The sequence below is a fragment of the Mastigoproctus giganteus genome, chromosome 1 (genome assembly GCF_048544385.1).
Source record: "Mastigoproctus giganteus isolate SK-2022 chromosome 1, ASM4854438v1, whole genome shotgun sequence".
In the NCBI taxonomy this organism is placed as follows: Eukaryota; Metazoa; Arthropoda; class Arachnida; order Uropygi; family Thelyphonidae; genus Mastigoproctus; species Mastigoproctus giganteus.
The window spans coordinates 9,351,899-9,372,180 of NC_143575.1; the positions used below are offsets into that span (position 1 = coordinate 9,351,899).

General features: G+C 37.0%; 1 protein-coding gene across 1 annotated transcript in view; it reads left to right on the forward strand.

Moving 5' to 3' along the window:
* LOC150090538 (ATP-binding cassette sub-family C member 1-like) overlaps nt 1-20,282 on the forward strand; it is a 188,586-nt gene that overhangs the window by 62,272 nt on the left and 106,032 nt on the right. The window contains exon 11 of the mRNA XM_090378379.1: nt 14,527-14,592. Within this exon, the coding sequence (XP_090234505.1) occupies nt 14,527-14,592 (66 nt within the window). The remainder of the gene's footprint in view (nt 1-14,526; nt 14,593-20,282) is intronic.

The window sequence follows — 20,282 nt, forward strand, 5'->3', positions numbered from 1 at the left end:
TCCATTTTGAATTTGCTGTTGGTAACATCATCAGTTGGTCCTACCGTATAGAATTTAAATACTGTTTCAGACTACCGTAGTCGCCTTTACGAAAGCAAAAACCCTTCCCTTTACCCTTGATGGTTGTTACCTCTTTAAGTAAATCCCAGTTCAGCACACTGTGATTACTGCCACCTAGTGGTTTCTTTATCTGTAGATTCTTGATGCATGAATAATCACTATTGATAATCAGATCAAGACTATTATTCCTTCTAGTTGCCTCCTGAACATGCTGCTATAGAAAACAATCATCCAATAAATTCAGAAGACCCTCATCATTACTCCCTCCTCAAAAGCCTTGCTAGTGTGTGTGTGAGTGACTAAACCGCAAATTCCAGTCAGTCTCTGGGAAATTAAAATCCTCCCATTATAAGACACTGATTTACTGGCCCACTCTATTTGTGCACAATTGCTCATTGTACTCATCAGATTCATTAGGCCTATAACACACACCTACTCTTATTTTTCCTTTCCCAGTGCTTATGTCACACCAAACAGACTCAACATTGCATTGTCCACCAACATCAATTGGATGCACTTCCTTAGATTTTTATGTGTTTCTTAACTAACAGCATAACTCCTCCTCCCTTTCTGTCCTGTCTATCTTTTCTGTACACATTGTACTCCCCAAATTCCAGTTCTGTATTGCTTATATCTGTTTGACACCATATCTCTGATATCCCAACAATGTCTGCCTTTGATGTCTTGACTAGCACTTCAAGCTCATTGAATTTATTAACTATACTCCTAGCATTGGTGTACATGCAAGTATACATGTACCTGTTTCTACTCTTAGTTATTATAACACAGCCCGTGTATTTACTTGTTCCACTATGACTCCCAGCAGTCCTGGAAATTCCCATTGCCTTGCTTTCTAGGCTGCTGCTCAATTGCATTTTAATAGAAGTAGTGCAAGAATCACTTTTACCTCTGCCAGCTGCTACTGTTAATCTATTATTCCGTGTATCCCCCCAATCTAGCAGTTTTCCAACCCACCTAACTCTGCCTCGATAGCATCATCAAATATTCTTGCATCCTTTGTATTTAAGTGTATCCCATCCCTGTAGAAGCAGTCTCTCCTGTTAACAAGCACAGATCAGGCTGAGAAAAATTCTACCTGTTGAACCTTGAAAAATCTCTCCAGGGCCGAATTGATCGACAAGGCTCTCATCATATACTCCCTCCTCTTGTGCCCAGCCAGAATTGCAGACACTTTTTCAAATTCAACCTTAACTCACGGCTTTTTTTTTTTTTTTTTTCAGCATTGACTTTTACTTGTTAAGTAATTCTGCCGGTCTCCTATTCTTAATATCATCTAGTGCCAACGTGTACAACAATATCACCCTTTGTGCCCTTAAAAGATGATATCTGCTCTACAACATCATCAACCTTTGCCCCTGGTAGATATACCCTGATCCTGTTCCATCTATCCTTTTTGCACAATATGTTCCCAGTTTCCCTGACAATAGTCACCTACAACAACTAGTTCCTTTGGGACCAGTGCATTCTGTCTTGGGGTTTGCCGCTGTGTTGCTTGATGTTCAGGTGCAAGCTCTGGCATTGATGTGGCCAGCTGAGAGCTTGATGGGCCCCTCAATTTAAATCCTTCAAGGGCATCCACCCTGTCCTTCAAGCTCTCATATAAGCCCATAATAATGCTGAGTTGGTGCCTGATTTCTGAAAAAAGTCTGGGTGCAAGGTTAGCCTGTGCAGACATTGCTCCTTAAAGCTCTTCAAACAGAGAAGTTTTTCCTGATTTATTTTCTGCTTTATTAGTTTAAATTGTCATATTAACTTTTTTCTAGAGTAGCTTTATATTCCTAGTTACGATACTTAGTTTAAAGTTTAACTTAGACAGAGATTTCGTAGATATTACTTAGTATCGGTAACGGTATCAAATCCACGTGTCACAAATTGAACGAGAGGTCTTTTAACCAAATTTAGTCGATTTATTAACCAATTGTTATATCAAATTATCTTCTATAAGTAGATTATAGACCTAGGCAGGATCCTTAGTTTAGTCTAAATTGAGATAGCGAGATTTCGAAGCTAATCAATACTTACGAGTCCGTAGAAATACCGTTCGTGAATTCCCGCCATTTTTACACGATAGCATAAGCTTAGTGTAGTATACTGCATAATATAATATTGTCAATTAATCAGTAAATCTATTAATCTTGATAAACTTTATTGTCAATTAAATTGTGTTTTTAACTCTATAAATATATATAACGACTTAATCGTAACAAATAATTAATACATAACTATAGTGGTACACGTGATACGGAAGTTGTATAAAGGGAACACTAGATACTGAAAAAAAAAAAAAAAAAAATATATATATATATAACATAACTGTTTTGGGATATAACTTAAGGATTTAATTTTTGTTTTAAATTTTATTGAATTAAATTGGAATCATGACTCTGACCAGAGCAGCAAAGCAAAAGGCTCAAGCTAATGGGAGTGCTGTGGTTCAGGGGAGAACTGAGGGGGGCAGTTGCCCTCTGAATCACAGTCTATTAAAATGCACTGTTTGCTTGATGTTTGCGGAGCAGTCGGGTACGGGACATGATACTGCCAAAGGGATGTCTTTGTGTGTGCACGATGTAAGGAGTGCAAGGAAATCAGGCGACAACTCAGCGTTGTTATGGGCCTTTATGAGACCTTGAAGGACAGGGTGGATGCCCTCGAAGGAAATAAATTGAGGGGCCCATCAAGCTCTCAGCTGCCCACATCAACGCCAGAGCTTGCACTTGGTCATCAGGCAACACAGGGGCAGCCCCCTAGGCAGAATGCGCTGGTCCCACAGGAACTAGTAGTTGTTGGTGACTCTATTGTCAGGGAAACGGGGAACATACTTTGTAAAAAGGATAGGTGGAATAGGACCAGGGTATGTCTGCCAGGGGCAAAGGTTGATGACGTTGTAGAGCGGATATCATCTTTTAAGGGCACAAAGGGTGATATAGTTGTACACGTTGGCACTAATTATATTAAGAGTAGGAGACCGGCGGAATTACTTAGCAAGTACAGGTCACTGTTGAAAAAAAGCCGTGAATTAGGGTTGAACTTGAAAGTGTCTGCAATTCTGCCCAGACACGATAGGAGGGAGTATATGATGAGAGCCTTGTCGATCAATTCGGCCCTGGAGGGATTGTGCAAGGCTCAAGGGGTAGAATTTTTTTCAGCCTGGACTGTACTTGTTAACAGGAGAGATTGCTTCTACAGGGATGGGATACACTTAAATAGAAAGGGTGCAAGAATTTTTGCTGATGCTGTCGAGGCAGTGTTAGGTGGGTCGGAAAACTGCTAGTTGGGGGGGATACAAGGACTAATAGATTAACAGTAGCCACTGGCAGAGGTGGAAGTGATTCTTGCACTGCTTCTATTCAAATGAGCAGAAGTCTGAAAAACAAGATGCAGGATATTTCAGAGACTGCTGGTAGTCATTGCGTTACAAGTAAACACATGGGTTGTGTTAGGGTAGCTAAGAATAGAAACAGGTGCATGTATACCTGCGTGTACACCAATGCTAGGAGTTTGGTAAATAAATTTGATGAATTTGAGGTATTGCTCAAAACATCAAAGGCAGATATTGTTGGGATATCAGAGACGTGGTGTCACACAGATATAAGTAATGCGGAACTGGAATTTGGGGAATACAATGTATATAGAAAGGACAGACAGGACAGGAGGGGAGGAGGGGTTATGCTATTAATTAAGAAACACATAAAGTCAAAGGAAGTGAAGCCAGTTGACATCGATGGACAGGGCAGTGTCGAGTCAGTTTGGTGTGACATAAGCATAGGGAAATCAAAATTGAGAGTAGGAGTGTGCTATAGGCCTAATGACTCTGATGAGTATAATAATATATTGTACAGGGAAATAGAGTGGGCCAGTAAATCAGAGAGTCTTATAATGGGGGATTTTAATTTCCCAGATATTGACTGGAATTTGTGGGTTGGTCACTCGCACACTAGCAAGGCTTTTGTGGATTTATTGGATGATTGTTTTCTACATCAGCATGTTCGTGAGGCAACAAGAGGGAGCAATACTCTTGATCTGATTATCAGTAGTGATTCTTCATGCATTAAGAACCTGCAGATAAATGAACCACTAGGTGGCAGTGATCACAGTGTGTTGAAGTGGGATTTACTCAAGGAGGTAACTACCATCAGAGGTAAAGGGAAGGGTTTTTGTTTTCGTAAAGGCGACTATGATGGTCTGAGACAGTATTTAAATTCTATACAGTGGGACGAACTGATGATGTTACCAACAGCAAACTCAAAATGGGAAGCATTCAAGGAACTAATATTGGTGGCTACCAGGCTTTACATACCAACTAAGAAATATTGTTCAAGGTTTAGGCCTAAATGGTTGTCAGATGGACTAATGAGACATGTGGCAGAGAAGAAAAATGCATGGGATACATACAAATTAATGGGTGACATGGAAGCCTATGATAGATATAAGTTGGTCTGTAACCAAGTCACAAAGGAGATTAGGCAGGCAAAGGCAGACTACGAAAAATCCTTGGCAAAGGATGCAAAGAAAAACAGAAAGGAGTTCTTTACATACTTGAACTCGAGAAGGAAAGGGATGAATCAGATTGGTCCACTGGATATTGATGGTTCAACAGTTGAGGATCCTGCTCAGGTGGCTAACAATCTAAACGAGTATTTTGCATCTACATTCACGCATGAGGAGTTATTCAGGAAGGAGAATGATGTAGGTAAAGTAAACATTGGCAGTGAGCTGGATGATTTTGTAATAACTGAGAGGAAAGTGGAGGAGAGATTGTTGAGGATAAACATAAAAAAGGCACCTGGGGTGGATGGGATCTATCCAGTTATATTAAAGGAGGCAGCAAAGGAAGTATGCAAACCCCTAGCCATAATTATGAGAGCTTCTTTGGACTCAGGGGAGGTACCCATAGACTGGAGATGTGCAAATGTAACCCCAATTCACAAAGGAGGATCAAAGGCTGAAACAAGTAATTATAGACCTGTTAGTTTAACTTCTGTTCCAGGTAAATTAATGGAGGCACTGGTTAAAGAAGCACTGCAGGATCATCTAGACAAGAATTCAGTTATAGCTCAGACGCAGCATGGTTTTGTTAAGGGCAGGTCTTGCCTGACCAATTTGATTGGATACTATGATGTAGTCACAAAAGAACTGGATGCAGGGAATAACTTTGATATTATATATTTGGATCTTAGAAAGGCTTTTGATACTGTTGCACATGGAAGACTGCTGCACAAATTGGAGCAGTGTGGCATTGGAGGCAAATTGCTGCTATGGATAAGGGGATGGTTGAGTGGCAGAAGACAGAGAGTGGTAATCAATGGACACTGCTCAACGTGGACTAATGTTATTAGTGGAGTTCCTCAAGGTTCAGTGTTGGGTCCATTGTTGTTTTCGGTGTTTATGAATGATATTGATGATGGGATATCAAGTTTAATGTCTAAGTTTGCAGATGATACAAAGGTTGGCAGGGTCGTTAAGGACACTACTGACGCTATGCTGCTGCAACAGGATCTGGAAAGGTTGAACAGATGGGCTGAGAGGTGGCAAATGAAGTTTAACATTGACAAATGTAAAGTACTACATATGGGTAACAGTAACCCCAGAGCAATGTATCAACTCTGCGGTACTACACTGACAGTGGTGGAGAATGAAAAGGACCTGGGGGTAATTGTGCAGGCAGATATGAAGTTCTCTGAGCAGTGCAGACGAGCTGCAAGAGTAGCTCATGGTGTCTTGTCAATGATATACAGGAATTTTTCTAGCAGGGATAAGGAGGTGATTATTCCCTTGTATAAGGCAATGGTTAGGCCACATCTTGAGTACTGTATACAGGTCTGGAGGCCTCATTTCAAGAAGGATGTAGAGCTGCTGGAACGGGTACAGAGAAGGGCAACAAGATTAGTAAATGGAACAAAGGGTTGCTCTTACGAAGAAAGGCTTAAGTTTTGCAAATTACAGAGTCTGGAGACTAGGCACCGGCGAGGTGATCTGATAGAGGTGTATAAGGCTTTGAATGGTTTGAGCATGCTCAATGCCAATGGGATTCTTCATCTTTCTCAGAATAATCACCTCAGAGGGCATAAATTCAAATTGAGGAAGGACGGATGTCGGATAGATGTGCGGAAATTTGCCTTTGGCCAGCGGGTGGTTGGTTGGTGGAACCGACTTCCATCACTTGTTGTTGAAGTTGATAGCCTAAACAAATTTAAAGCTCAACTGGACAGGTATTTCGAACGAACGGAGGGGTGAAATGGGAGAGGGTTTTTTTTTTTTTTTTTTTTTTTTTTTGGCTGATGCTGAATAAGCTTGCTTTCTTGCATCATATGCCTCTACTAATGCTAATGCTAATTCCCCCTGGCAATATCATGTCCCATTCCTGATTGCTCCACAAACATCAAACAAGCAGTGAATTTCAATAGACTGTGATTCAGAAAACAACCCCCCCCCCCCCCCGTTCTACCCTGAGCCACAGCATTTCCACTAGTTTGAGCCTTTTGCTTTGCTGCTCTGGTCTGAGTCATGATTTCTATTCAAGTTCAATAAAATTCCAATACAAAATATAACCCTAAATTTATATTCCAATGCAGTTATAACACTATATATATATGTATTTCGGTGTCGAATGTTATCTCAGAGTTACGTTATGACTTTCTTATCCCCTGTCAACTTATATGTATTAATTTATGATGTTACGTTTGTAAAAACTAGGTCGCTATATTTATTTAGTTAAGGTACAATTCAGTTGATAATGAAATTTAATAAGATTAATAAATTTTACTGATTAATTAATACTACTATACTTACTATCTAGTTTTCCGTTAGACCTTACGCTATCTAGTTCGGTGCACATGTTGTATCTATAACATTGGTGCCAAGTTACGAACGGTTAATCTATGGACATGAGGTATTTACTTTCCCAATCGCGCTATATAAATTCAAAATAAACCATGGAGCTTGGTCGGGTCTATAAGCTACTTATATAAAATAATTTAATCTAACAATTAAGTTAATAAAGTGGCTAAGTATAATTAAAAACTTTGCATTCTCGGGGAGCGGCAAAACCTGTTCAACACATGGATTTGATACCCTTACCGATACTAAATAATAACGTAGAAAATCTCTTATCTAAATTCAAATTAAACTAAAGTATTGTTACTAGGAATATAAAGCAACTTTAAAAAATAAATTAGTATGCCAATTTAAGTCAATAAAAAAGCAAAACTTTTCTATTTGCTGGAGCCCGTAAAAACTTTGCCTGTTCATGTGTACTCTCGCAGCAGCACGTGTACTCTCACAGCAGCTCGAAGTTTAAGGGATAGTCGAAAGTGGAAGTGAAGTAGTGGTTAAACAGGTGAAAGAATTTGAAAAACCTAGTACAAAAATTAGCTGGGACTGAGGAAAAAAAAAATAATAATAAATAAGTAAGTAAATACTATATTCAGATATGGGAGGGCAATTTTAGCAAGAGGTCGAATTAAGTTATGGCAAATATGCAAAATCTGAATATAGTAGATGAAAATATGATATACAGTCAGGAAATTCATCAGGGGACTACTCCTGACCATGTATCAGGCACTGCATTTCCAAACTTGTCTGCAGTATTTGAAAAAGGGGGGGGGAGCAGATATGCTGCCTTTATCATAATACTAGTAGACAAGGTGGTCCCTATGCAGTGTAAAAATAAAGTTAATAATGTAAATTAAAATAAATACAAATTTACAAAAGTGTAATGTGAAATATAACCTTTCACCCCTTCCGCACTTCACATTTGTATTATATTTCACGTTACACTTTTGTAAATTTGTATTGAGCTTGCTCAATCCATTCAAAGCCTTAAACACCTCGATCAGATCACCTTGAAGGTGCCTAGTCTCCAGACACTACAGTTTGCAAAATGGAAGTCTTAGTACAACAACCTTTTTATTCCCTTCACCAATCTCATTGCCTTTCTCTGTACCTGTTCCAGCAGATGTACATCCCAAAATGAGGCCTTGCAGCCTGTATGTGGTGCAGCCTAATCAATGCCTTATCAATGGGGTTATCACTTCCTTATCCTTTCTAGCAAAGTTACTGTATATTATAGACAAAACCACATGAGCTGTCTTAGCAGCCTGTCTGAATCACTCAGAGAACTTTATATCTGACTGCATAATTACCCTCATCCCTTTTTCATTTTCCACTATTTTCATGTAGTACTACATGATATGTTAATCTGGGATTGCTGCTACCAATATGCATATTTTGCATCTTCAATCTGAGAAACTGCCATTTCTCAACCCATCTGTTTAATTTTTTTTTAATCTTGTTGCAGTAGCTTAGCATTAGTATTAATAGAGGTATATGATGCAAGAAATCAGCTTATACAGCATTAGCCAAAAAAAAAAAAAAAACCCCTATTTCACCAATCCGTTCACTCCAAATGCTTGTCTAGTTCTGCCTTGAATTTATTTAAGCTGTCAACTTCCACGACAGATGGAAGTTTGTCCAGCAATCAACCACCTGCTGGCTAAAGGCAAATTTCCGCACATCTATTGATGATTACTGTCATTAATGACCCTGTCAACCTATGTATCATTTGCATACTTAAACATTATGCCTGATATACATTCATTAATAAACATAGAAAACAACAATTGGCCCAGCAATGAATCTTTGAGGGCCCCACTAATAACATTAGTCCATGATAAGCAGTGTCAATTAATAGTCATTCTCTGTCTTCTCTCACTCAACTATCCCTTTATCCAGAGCAGTAGCTTTCCCTTAATACCACATTGTTCCAATTTGTATATCAGTCTTGTGTGCAACAATATCAAAAACTTTCCAGAATTGATATTAAAAGAAATTTTTTTTTTTTTTTTTTTTTTTGCATTCATTTCCTTTGTTACTGCATAATAGAATCCATTCATATTGGTCAGACAAGATGGCTTCTTAAATTCATGCTGTGACTGTAGTATAATTGCATTACTGTCTAGATTGTCTGCATTACTTCTTCAACCAAATGACTCCATTATTTTCCTTGGAAGAAGTTAAAATAACAGGTCTATAATTACTCATGTAATTATGGTTAAGCTTCAACAATTTCTGTTCCACTTTCCTCTCAGTTATCACAAAATCATATAGCTCTGTTAGATTTTGATGAACTTCTGGCATTTCTCCTTCCCTAAAGGCCTCCTCATGTGTGAATGTACATGCAAAATAGCTATTCAGTTTATCAGCAGCCTGAACAGGATCATCAGCAGTTAAAACATCAAATGAACTAATTTTGTTTCAATCTCTTCCTTCTACTGTTAATATGAGTAAAGTCTTTGCTGTTTTTCTTGGTATTCTTTGCCAGAGACTTCTTGTAATCGCCTGAGCTTACCTATCTTCCTTTGTGACTTTATTTCAGACTAGGTTATATCTACCACAGGATTCTGTATCACCTGTAATTTATATGCATCCCACACATTTTTCTTCTTTGCCACATGTCTCAACAGTTCATGTGACATCCATTTAGATCTTAGCCTGGAATGGTATTTCTTAGTTGGTATGAAAAACCTAGTAGCTTCTATGATTACTTCCCTGACTGCTTCCCATTTAGAATTTGCTGTTGGTAACATCATTAATTGGTTCCACTGTATAGAATTTAAACTGTCTGAGACACTGTGGTCACCCTTATGAAAGCAAAAGCCCTTCCCTTTAACCTTGACAGTAGTTTTGCCTTTAAGTAATTCCCACACCAGCATACTATGACCACTGCCAACCAGAGTTTTTACCTGCAGATTCTTAATGCATGAAGAATTGCTATTGACAATCAGATCAAGAGTATTGCTTCCTCTTGTTGCTTCTCTAACATGTTTTACAAAACTGTTATCCAATAAATCTACAAAAGTTTTTTTCTAGTATGTGAATGAAAAACCCGTAAGCTCCAGTCAATATTTAGAAAGTTAAAGTCCTCCATTAGAAGATATTCTGATTTACTGGCTTATGTCACACCTTTTCTGTACCCATCATACTCCCCATATTCAAATTTTACATCCCTTATGTCTGAGTGTGACACCATGTCTCTGATATTTCCACAGTATTTATTAAGTCATCATTTGATGAATTAATAAATTCTTCAAATTTATTTACTATGCTCCTAGTATTACTGTACATGCATGTATTCTTACTCTTAGTTACTCTAACGTAGCTCATGTATTTATTTGTTTCATGATGACTCATAGCAGGTCTTGAAATTCATGAAACCTTGCTTTCCAAGGCTACTGCATGTTGCAATAGAAGCAGTGCAAGAATCAGTCTCGCCTCTGCCTGTTAGTCAGTGTATCCCCCTACATGAGTGACATCTATCCCAATTTATGAAATATGAATTTCTCAATTATTATATTTCTAATCGATCTGCATCTTTAATTGTTTTGTTATTGAAGAAGTTTGGCCATATGTAAAAATAAGAACAAGAAATGTTCCTAAGCATATTAATAGCAGTTACTGAAAAACAATTTTTAAAATGAGCAGCATTTTTCCGACTATTTACTGAAGTGCTTTGCTACTACGTTTGGTCCATGTGTATCCCAACAGAGACACTCGCTTGCTTCAGATGTTTACTTCTCTTGGTAGTGTCCATTACTGTTGCACATAGTTTATTCAATTTTAGTTTCTTTCAAGTTTTGCTTACTTAATGTGAAGATGTTCCAATGCAGCCATTTTTTTTTTTTTTTTTTTTTCATGTGAAAAAAAAAATGTACAAAGTTTAAATATCCTCATACATACTTTTTAGTGTAGAAGAATTTTATATTTAAAAAATAATTGAATATCTTTGAATAATTTTTCATGCAGATTTTAAGGTTATAAAATGGCATACCTTATCTAAGTCTGTTGATGAGAAGGAAAATTGTATGCCCATTAGAGACGTAACATTTTTTTCCACTGATAAAGGAAACAATGTTCTCCATATTATGTGACATGTGAATATTAACAATTATAATTAAAGCTTCATAAATTTCTGTTATGTTCCAACGCATAATGAAGTGTATGTAATCATTTCTTAGTAATTATAGTGTTAATAATCATGACCTTCACTAACTACGTGATCTATCTTATGTCTTATCAATACTCCTTATCTGTGCCTTATTAAGGCGATACATGAAGTAACCTGTCACTTTCTTAAATCTAGTGAAAAAGACTTGAAGATGAAGCTTGCCATTTGGTACTGATGAATAATTATATCTGGGCTTATAGATTGTAAATGTAAAGTTTCAGTCCTTTCATGATTTGTGCATTTATTTATGATTTTCCATGCTTTATATTGCACTTTATTAAAGAGAGGCAGATGGGGAGCAGTATTTTTCACTTTGCAGAGCTTACTGCAAGTATTTGGTCATACATTCTGTACCCACTAGCTTATAATAACAAAATAAATTAACCTAATATAATAGCAGTATCAATATTAGTGTTAACCATACTAAGAAAATAAATGCACAAGGCTAAATACACTATGAATTAAAAATTTACTACAGAACTATCAGCGATATATCACAATATTTAGTACTACTGTTGTAGTTCACTACTACGAACAAAGTATTGTGATATATCACTGATAGTTCTGTAGTATTAACCATATAGGGCAAGGAAGCCAGTCTTTTGCTACACCAGTTAAAAAAGTAAAGTAGATAAGAAAATACAAAATTTCAAACACTAATGCACAGTACGGGTAGTAAATGGATGGCCATTGCACAAAACAGAAGGAACTGGAAAGGACTTCATCCTGCAGTGGATTGAAAATGTCTGATGATAAATGCATGGCACAGGTTTCAGAACTTATTTGCCATAAACTAATTACACTAGCCAACAAAATATTTTTTGTTGGCAATGAAAATATAGGATTCTGGAGGAAATAAACACTCTGATTCTGAAAATCACCATAAAAAGTCTATCACGTCTATATCAAACGATGTACCAACAAACTTGATTATACATGTATTTCCCTTTATTTTAATATTAAATGATGTTTAATATTAAAATAAAGGGAAATACATATATAATTCAAGTTTGTAAGTGAAAAAAATATATATATATTATTATACATTTTCTATAACTCATTTCACTTTGGAAAAAATATCATAAATCATTGCAAAATAGTTATATTTCAATAATATATAATCAGCATACCTGTAATTGTCCTTAAAAATGTTTGCTACTAAGGAATTTTCTCTTGTATTCCTGCTTACTCTCCCTCACAACGAACCAGCAGTAATCCCTCATCATTACAGGATCTCAATGACCTTGGTACTTCTTATCCATCATGGAAATATCTTGATGCAACCCCCTTGTTCATCACTCTCATCTTCCAGATTTTCGGGAGAAAATTTGAGATGGGAATGAAGAAAATGAATTTTCAATGAAGTTTGGCAGCCCTTGTTTTTGTAGCATTTGAGTAAATTAGACACCAATCTTTCATAGTTTTTTTTCTTTCCTACTACCCAAAAAACCATGTACTACTGTCTTAAATGATCGCCAAACTGCCAGTTCAACCTCCTTTAACTGGGTTTCAAACACATTGTCTTTCAGGAGTTTCCTAATTTTGGGTCCTACGAAACTTCCTTCCTTAAGTTTGGCATATGTTAAATTAGGAAACGCACTTCTCAAGGATGCAAATCCATTACCTTCTTGGTTCCTTCACGAAATTTTTCATCAATCTAAGTTTGATGTGTAGGGGTGGAAGAAGAACCTTGTTTGATTGCACTAAAGGAATATATTTTACATAACATTGTCCTGGTATGAATTTGTTCTGCTTGTCCTAATTTTGGGTCCTACGAAACTTCCTTCCTTAAGTTTGGCATATGTTAAATTAGGAAACGCACTTCTCAAGGATGCAAATCCATTACCTTCTTGGTTCCTTCACGAAATTTTTCATCAATCTAAGTTTGATGTGTAGGGGTGGAAGAAGAACCTTGTTTGATTGCACTAAAGGAATATATTTTACGTAACATTGTCCTGGTATGAATTTGTTCTGCTTGTCCTAATGTTGCACAACATAATGTTCTTCTGTTGCATGGCTGTCCCATTAACACAAAAAACTATATTTTGTGAAACCCCCTGCAAACCAATAACCTTAAGATTACTGCATATGTTCCAACCATAATCCTGGTATTTTATACTTATAGAACCTTAGACATGTTTTCACTTTCTTTAAATTCAGGCCCCTCTGTAGCCAGGTGGGCAGGAGCAGCAGTGCATAGCACACGCTTCTTGATTAGACTGGGGTTCGAGCCCGTGACCACCAAATACGGAGGATGCAGAAGGATCAGGGAATGACCACTGCATATCCTCGTAGCAATATGGCCTTAGTTGCTAATGCTCCTAAAAACCAAATAACAACAATTCTTTAACTCCACCTGAATGAAACACAGAAACTGATGGAAATTTGTTGCCATTATGAAACAAAACTGCTTTTAAACTTAATTTTGAGGCATCTGTGAATAACCTCCATTCATCTGACTTATGCACAACACCTAGTTCTTTCAGAAGTCCAATAATGTCTTTGCAAAAACACATACCATTATCCATAGCAAAGTATTTCAAAAACTTTTCGTGTCTTTTATGAAACGCTGAAATATTTTCCTGTTGTGAGTATATTCCACTGCTGTAATCTAGAACTTAACAGTTCAGCTTGTTCTTTCAGCAAATTGAAGTCTCGAACCAAATCATTCAGTTCATCTTGTTTGATTAAATGTACCTCACTACCTGAACTTACTGGCTGATAGTTGACATCTTGTGAAGTGGAGGCTTCCAGGGAATCCTCAACTTGAACTTGATCACCTGATCGAGGGGCTGTTTATGTTTGGAGGATAGATGTACAATCCTGAGAACATGTCACAATCAGTTAATACTTTTAAAAATCTTGGAACGCCTACAAAAATTCCTCACCAAAAACGCTGTGTACTCTCTTCAAATTTGTAAATTGTTGCATCAGAATTTGAATCTAAGAACCATAGGTAGAAGTCTGATTATGTTTATCACAAGAAAACCAAGCCAGAATCGATTGCTCAAACTAAGAGAATTAGCTTATATCTGTTAAAATAAATATGTCCTGCATTACTGACATATATTATGCAAAATTATTTTGGTAAATTATTTTTTGGTAAAACGCAACTCCCTCTATATTTAATAACTGTGAAGTGATGTGAAACTATCATATTGATTTTCAAAATCTACACATAAAAATTTAGTTAAAAACAGCATTTAAGTTCTTGGAGGTAAAAACTGTGTTGGCTAGTGTTATTTATTTTTAAATTCAGTTATGTAGTTTATCTAGTACCTTTTTACTTCTGTTACAAATTAGCATTTTATTCAAACATTTTCACATGTTCTTAATTTTTTTTCTATATTTATTATAAATTTTAAATGATTTAGTGAATGTAAAACTTTTAATATGAAAAAAAAAAAGTTCTTTCCATTTAATTTGTTTTATTTATTAATTAGGAAAAGCGGATGGAAGAAAAAGATGAAAGGCTAAAAATAATGAATGAAATCTTAAATGGCATAAAGGTAAGATGGCAGCCTATAATTATACATTATTTAGTTGCTGCTTACTGCAATATTATTGATATTACAGGAAGATATAACATTTTCTTTAAGGATATTAATTTTACTATAGACCTTGAAGATAATAAATATTATGTGTATTGTTTGATCTCAATATATATGCACATGATTGTCACAGAACTTGATGCACTCCAAACCACATGACGTGTTCTCTTCTGTTAGAAAGCAGATTGTTGGCAATGTGTACTTATAGTTTAGTGTAGACTTTTAAAGTCCATTTCGTTTTCTTTGAATTAATATCCTAAATGTAATTTTGTATAATTAGTATAACGGAGAATGAATTTTTCTCATTTGTTACCAGTGCCTCCGTAGCCAGATGGGCAGGAGCAGCAGTGCATAGCACATGCTTCTTGATTAGACGCTGCCTCCATAGCCAGGTGGGAAAGAGCAGCAGTGCATAGCACACTCTTCTTGATTAGACCGGGGTTCGAGCTCTTCACTGTCCTGTCTACAGGAAGGATAGACAGGATAGGAAGGGAGGAGGGGGTTATGCTATTAGTTAAGAAACACATAAAATTCAAGGAAGCACTGCCAGTTGACGTGGCTGGACAGTGCAGTGTCGAGTCAGTTTGGTGTGACATAAGCACTGGGAGATCAAAATTGAGAGTAGGAGTGTGTTATAAGCCTAATGCCTCTGATGAGTATAATAAGAAACTGTACAGAGAAATAGTGGACCAGTAAATCAGAGTGTCTTATAATGGGGGATATTAATTTCCCAGATATTGACTGGAATTTGTGGGTTGGTCACACTCGCACTAGCAAGGCTTTTGTGGATTTATTGGATGATTGTTTTCTACAGCAGCATGTTCCGGGAGGCAACTAGAGGGAATAATACTCTTGATCTGATTATCAGTAGTGATTCTTCGTTCATTAAGAATCTGTAGATAAAGGAACCACTAGGTGGCAGTGATCAGTGTTCTGAACTTGGATTTACTCAGAGTTAACTACCATAAAGGGCAAAGGGAAGGGTTTTTGCTTTCATAAATGTGACTACAGTGGTCTGAGACAGTATTTAAATTCTATACGGTGGGACCAACATCCTGCTCACATGATGTTACCAACAGCAAATTCAAAATGCGAAGCATTCAAAGAATTTATCTTGGAAGTGAGTAGGCTTAGCATTAGTAGAGGCGCATTAGCATTAGTAGAGGCATTTGATGCAAGAAAGCAAGCTTATGCAGCATCAGCCAAAAAAAAAAAAAAAAAAAAAACCACTTCCACTTCACCCCTCTGTTCGTTCAAAATACCTGTCCAGCTGAGCCTTAAACTTATTTAGGCTATCAACCTCCACCACAAGGGATGGAAGTCTGTTCCACCAACCAACCAACCACCTGCTGGCTAAAGGCAAATTTCCACACGTCTATCCTAGATCTGTCTTTCCTCAATTTGAATTTATGCCCTCTCAGGTGATTTTTCTGAGCTAGAGGAAGAATCCCATCAGCATTGAGCATGCTTAAATCATTCAAGGCTTTATACACCTCTATCAGATCACCTCGCTGGTGCCTAGTCTCCAGACACTGTAATTTGCAAAACTTAAGCCTTTCTTCGTAAGAGCACCCCTTTGTTCCATTCACTAATCTTGTTGCCCTTCTCTGTACTCGTTCCAGCAGCTCTACATCCTTCTTGAAATGAGGCCTCCAGACCTGTATACAGTACTCTAGGTGTGGCCTGACCATTGCCTTATACAATGGAATAATCACCTCCTTATCCCTGCTGGAAAAATTGACAATACTCCATGAGCTACTCTTGCAGCTCGTCTGCACTGCTCAGAGAACTTCATATCTGCCTGCACAACCACCCCCAAGTCCCTTTCATTCTCTACCACTGTCAGTGTAGTACCACAGAGTTGATACGTTGCTCTGGGGTTGCTGTTTCCCATGTGTAGTACTTTACATTTGTCAATGTTAAACTTCATTTGCCACCTCTCAGCCCATCTGCTCAACCTTTCCAGATCCTGTTGCAGCAGCATAGTGTCAGTAGTGTCCTTGACAACCCTGCCAACCTTTGTATCGTCTGCAAACTTGGACATTAAGCCCGATATACCATCATCAATATCATTTATAAATACAGAAAACAATAATGGACCCAACACTGAGCCCTGAGGGACTCCACTAATAACATCAGTCCACGATGAGCAGTGTCCATTGATTACCACTCTCTGTCTTCTCCCCCTCAACCACCCCTTTATCCATAGCAGCAATTTGCCTCCAATGTCACACTGCTCCAATTTGTGTAGCAGTCTTCCATGTGCAACAGTATCAAAAGCCTTTCTAAGATCCAAGTATATAATATCAAAGTTATTCCCTGCATCCAGTTCTTTTGTGACTGCATCATAGTATCCAATCAAGTTGGTCAGGCAAGACTTCCCCTTAACAAAACCATGCTGTGTCTGAGCTATAACTGAAGTCTTGTCTAAATGATCCTGCAGTGCTTCTTTAACCAGTGTCTCCATTAATTTTCCTGGAACAGAAGTTAAGCTCACAGGTCTATAATTACTTGTGTCAGCCTTTGATCCTCCTTTGTGAATTGGGGTCACATTTGCACATTTCCAGTCTATGGGTACCTCCCCTGAGTCCAAGGAAGCTCTCATAATTATGGCTAAGGGTTTGCTATATGATCAACTTCCACAACAAAGGATGGAAGTCTGTTCCACCAACCAACTACCTGCTGGGTAAAGGCAAACTTCCGCACATCTATCCTACATCTGTCTTTCTTCAATTTGAATTTATGCCCTCTCAGGTAATTATTCTGAGCAAGAGGAAGAATTCCATCAGCATTGAGCATGCTCAAACCATTCAAGGCTTTATGCATCTCAATCAGATCACTTCGCATCCAGCAATCAATCAGATCAGCTGGTTGATTGCTGGAACAAACTTGCATCTGTCATTTGAGGAGTCGCTAGCTTAAATAGATTCAAGGCAGAACTAGAGAAACATTTGGAATGAGTGGGTGAATGAAATAAGAAGGGAATTTTTTTTTTTTTTTTTTTTTTTTTTTGACTGATGCTTTTTTTTTTTGCATCATATACTTTTACTGATGCCAATGGCTATAACCCAGAAACATGGTCCTTTGATTGGAACACTATCTTCAAGATTAAAAAAAAAAAAAGTAAAAGTATAAATGAGTCATTATATTTTGATGGTTAATTCCATTAATATAAGTACAAATTAAGCTTTCTGCATGAAATTTACCTGTATAAAGCACAATGCATTTTGGATCTGTACTAATCCCTTGATTACATGCACAAGTCCTCTTGGTGGTTAGGATGTTCAGGCAAGTAACAAAAGGGAAATATCATAAAAATAATTTACCCCTGATTAGTCAATGCGAGAGACTGAGAAAAAGCTACTCTATCTTTAAAGATTTCTCTTATATTTATGTACATGGATTTTATATATCCTGAGTTAACACAAAATAGGAGAAAAAAAAGAATTGAAAATGAACCTCAAAACAACAACAAAAAAAATGGAAAAAAAAAAAAAAAAATCTACATTTCTTATATTCTGTTCCCAAAAAGTTACTTCCACAGTACATCTGTATCCCTCCTCATATTTCTATTTATTGTCTTGTCTTTAAGTTTTCTGTACATGGCTTCTTCAATTTTTCTTTTAGTAAAATTTCATCCCCTATAATTTCAAAATTATTTATATTAAAAGTGTAGGAAGAACTACTGCAGTCTGTGATTTCCCAGTATTTCCCTTTGTTTTGTGTTTACAATGCCCCCCCCATTCCCTGTATCAAATAACTGTCCTGTCTCTCCAATATAATTTTCTTCTTATAGCTGCACATGGGGAAATTGCATCCTTCAGAAAATTGCCTATTTTGTTTATTGGCTTGACACACACACACACACACACACACACACACACACACACACACAGAGAGAGAGAGAGAGAGAGAGAGAGAGAGAGAGAGAGAGAAGAGAGAGAGAGAGAGAGAGAGAGAGAGAGAGAGAGAGAGAGAGAGAGAGAGATGTAGCAAAGAAAGGGAAATACCAGGAGATCATAGAACATGCCTATAGTTGTTCCTACACTTTGAATCTAAATAGTTTTGAAATAAGTGGGGGGATTGGGGATTTTATTAAAAGAAAAATTACAAAAGCTATGTGCATAAGAAAATTTAAAGACAAGACAATAAATAGAAATATGGGAAGGTACATAGATGCATTGTGGATGCAAGTTTTTTGTGACAGAATATAAATTGGTACTGTAAAAATTGTGGTGTTCTTTTTTATCCTTCATTTTTATTTTATTTTTTTGTTTTTGAGGTTCATTTTCCATTTTTTTCTCCCTTTTTTCCCTGTTAACTCAGGGTATAAAATCCATGTACGTAAATATAAGAAAACAATCATTAATGAGTAAGATAGGTTTTTCTCTCTCTCTTATATTGACTAACCGGGGGGTCAGTTCACTCTCTTATGTCTTCTCCATTTTACTTGCTTGAACATCCTGATCACACGAATGTCCAAGATGTGCATGTAATCAAGGGATTGGTATAGGTCCTGTACTTCATGCTCTTTATTCAGGTAAATGAGTAACTGTGATTTTTAATTTGTAGTTATATCTTAATAGTAAGAGAAGTCAAACAAAACAACATTCCCCTCAAGATTATCTTAATTTAAAAGCCAATATCCAGAGAGACTACCAACAATCCATCTAATGCTACAGAAATGTAATTTATCAACTGTATAGATATCTGCATTTAGGATAGACTTCAGAATTCCTCCATGCAAGATTTAAAGGAATGTAATGAACATTAAATATGACTTCATACCAGCATCAGAGAGCATGCACTGCACGGACTTTGAATTGACAAAATCTGTCTGAAGTAATGATCCTTCAGGATCACTAATGACATAGGGACATATATCATAGCTTATATAGTGTGGATCCTGAGTGTCATTTCAACTCTGCTATGGTATTGTGTGCTAATGCATAATTTTGTGAAACAGCCAAAAATAGTGTAGTGATATGATTGTGTAGTGTGTTGTTTAGTTGTTTCTGGTCACTTTGCTACTAGGGAGGAAGGAAACAGCAAACACAGAAGGTGACTACTGCTTCCCAGTACCTGCCATTCAATGGAGAGAAAGGTCAGATATGCGTCCCCCCACAACAAGGACTGAAACAAACAGAGGGAACAAGAAAGTCCTGCAATAATGAGGGGAAAAAATTAAATATGTCAGATTAAAAAAAAAAAAAAAATCATCATAATCCTGTATCACCAGAGCCCAATGAACCTGACAGTTTCAGCAGGGGAAAAAAAAAAAAAAAAAAATGACAAAATCCTGCACTGCATAATCTTAGCAGTACCATCAAGTTGTTCAGACATCTGCCAGTGCAAAAGTTCTCCAATGAATCTGATCACTGTTGAGCAATGTTTTTAAAAATAGAGTGCCTAGACACATACAAACCATATCGTCTAAAAACACAAAAGTTTTTTTAAGTTTTATAGAATTTGTCATTGGCAATGTTCAGAAGACACACCGATCCATACTAATTCTCTGCATCCACAGTCTTATCACTTGCATCTTCTGTCCAGTACTCATTCTTACAAACTTTCTTTTGCCAAGACTGGGGGATTCTTTACAGATTATCTCACAGAAGTGTGTACAGGGAACTATCTTTCAGAAAAAT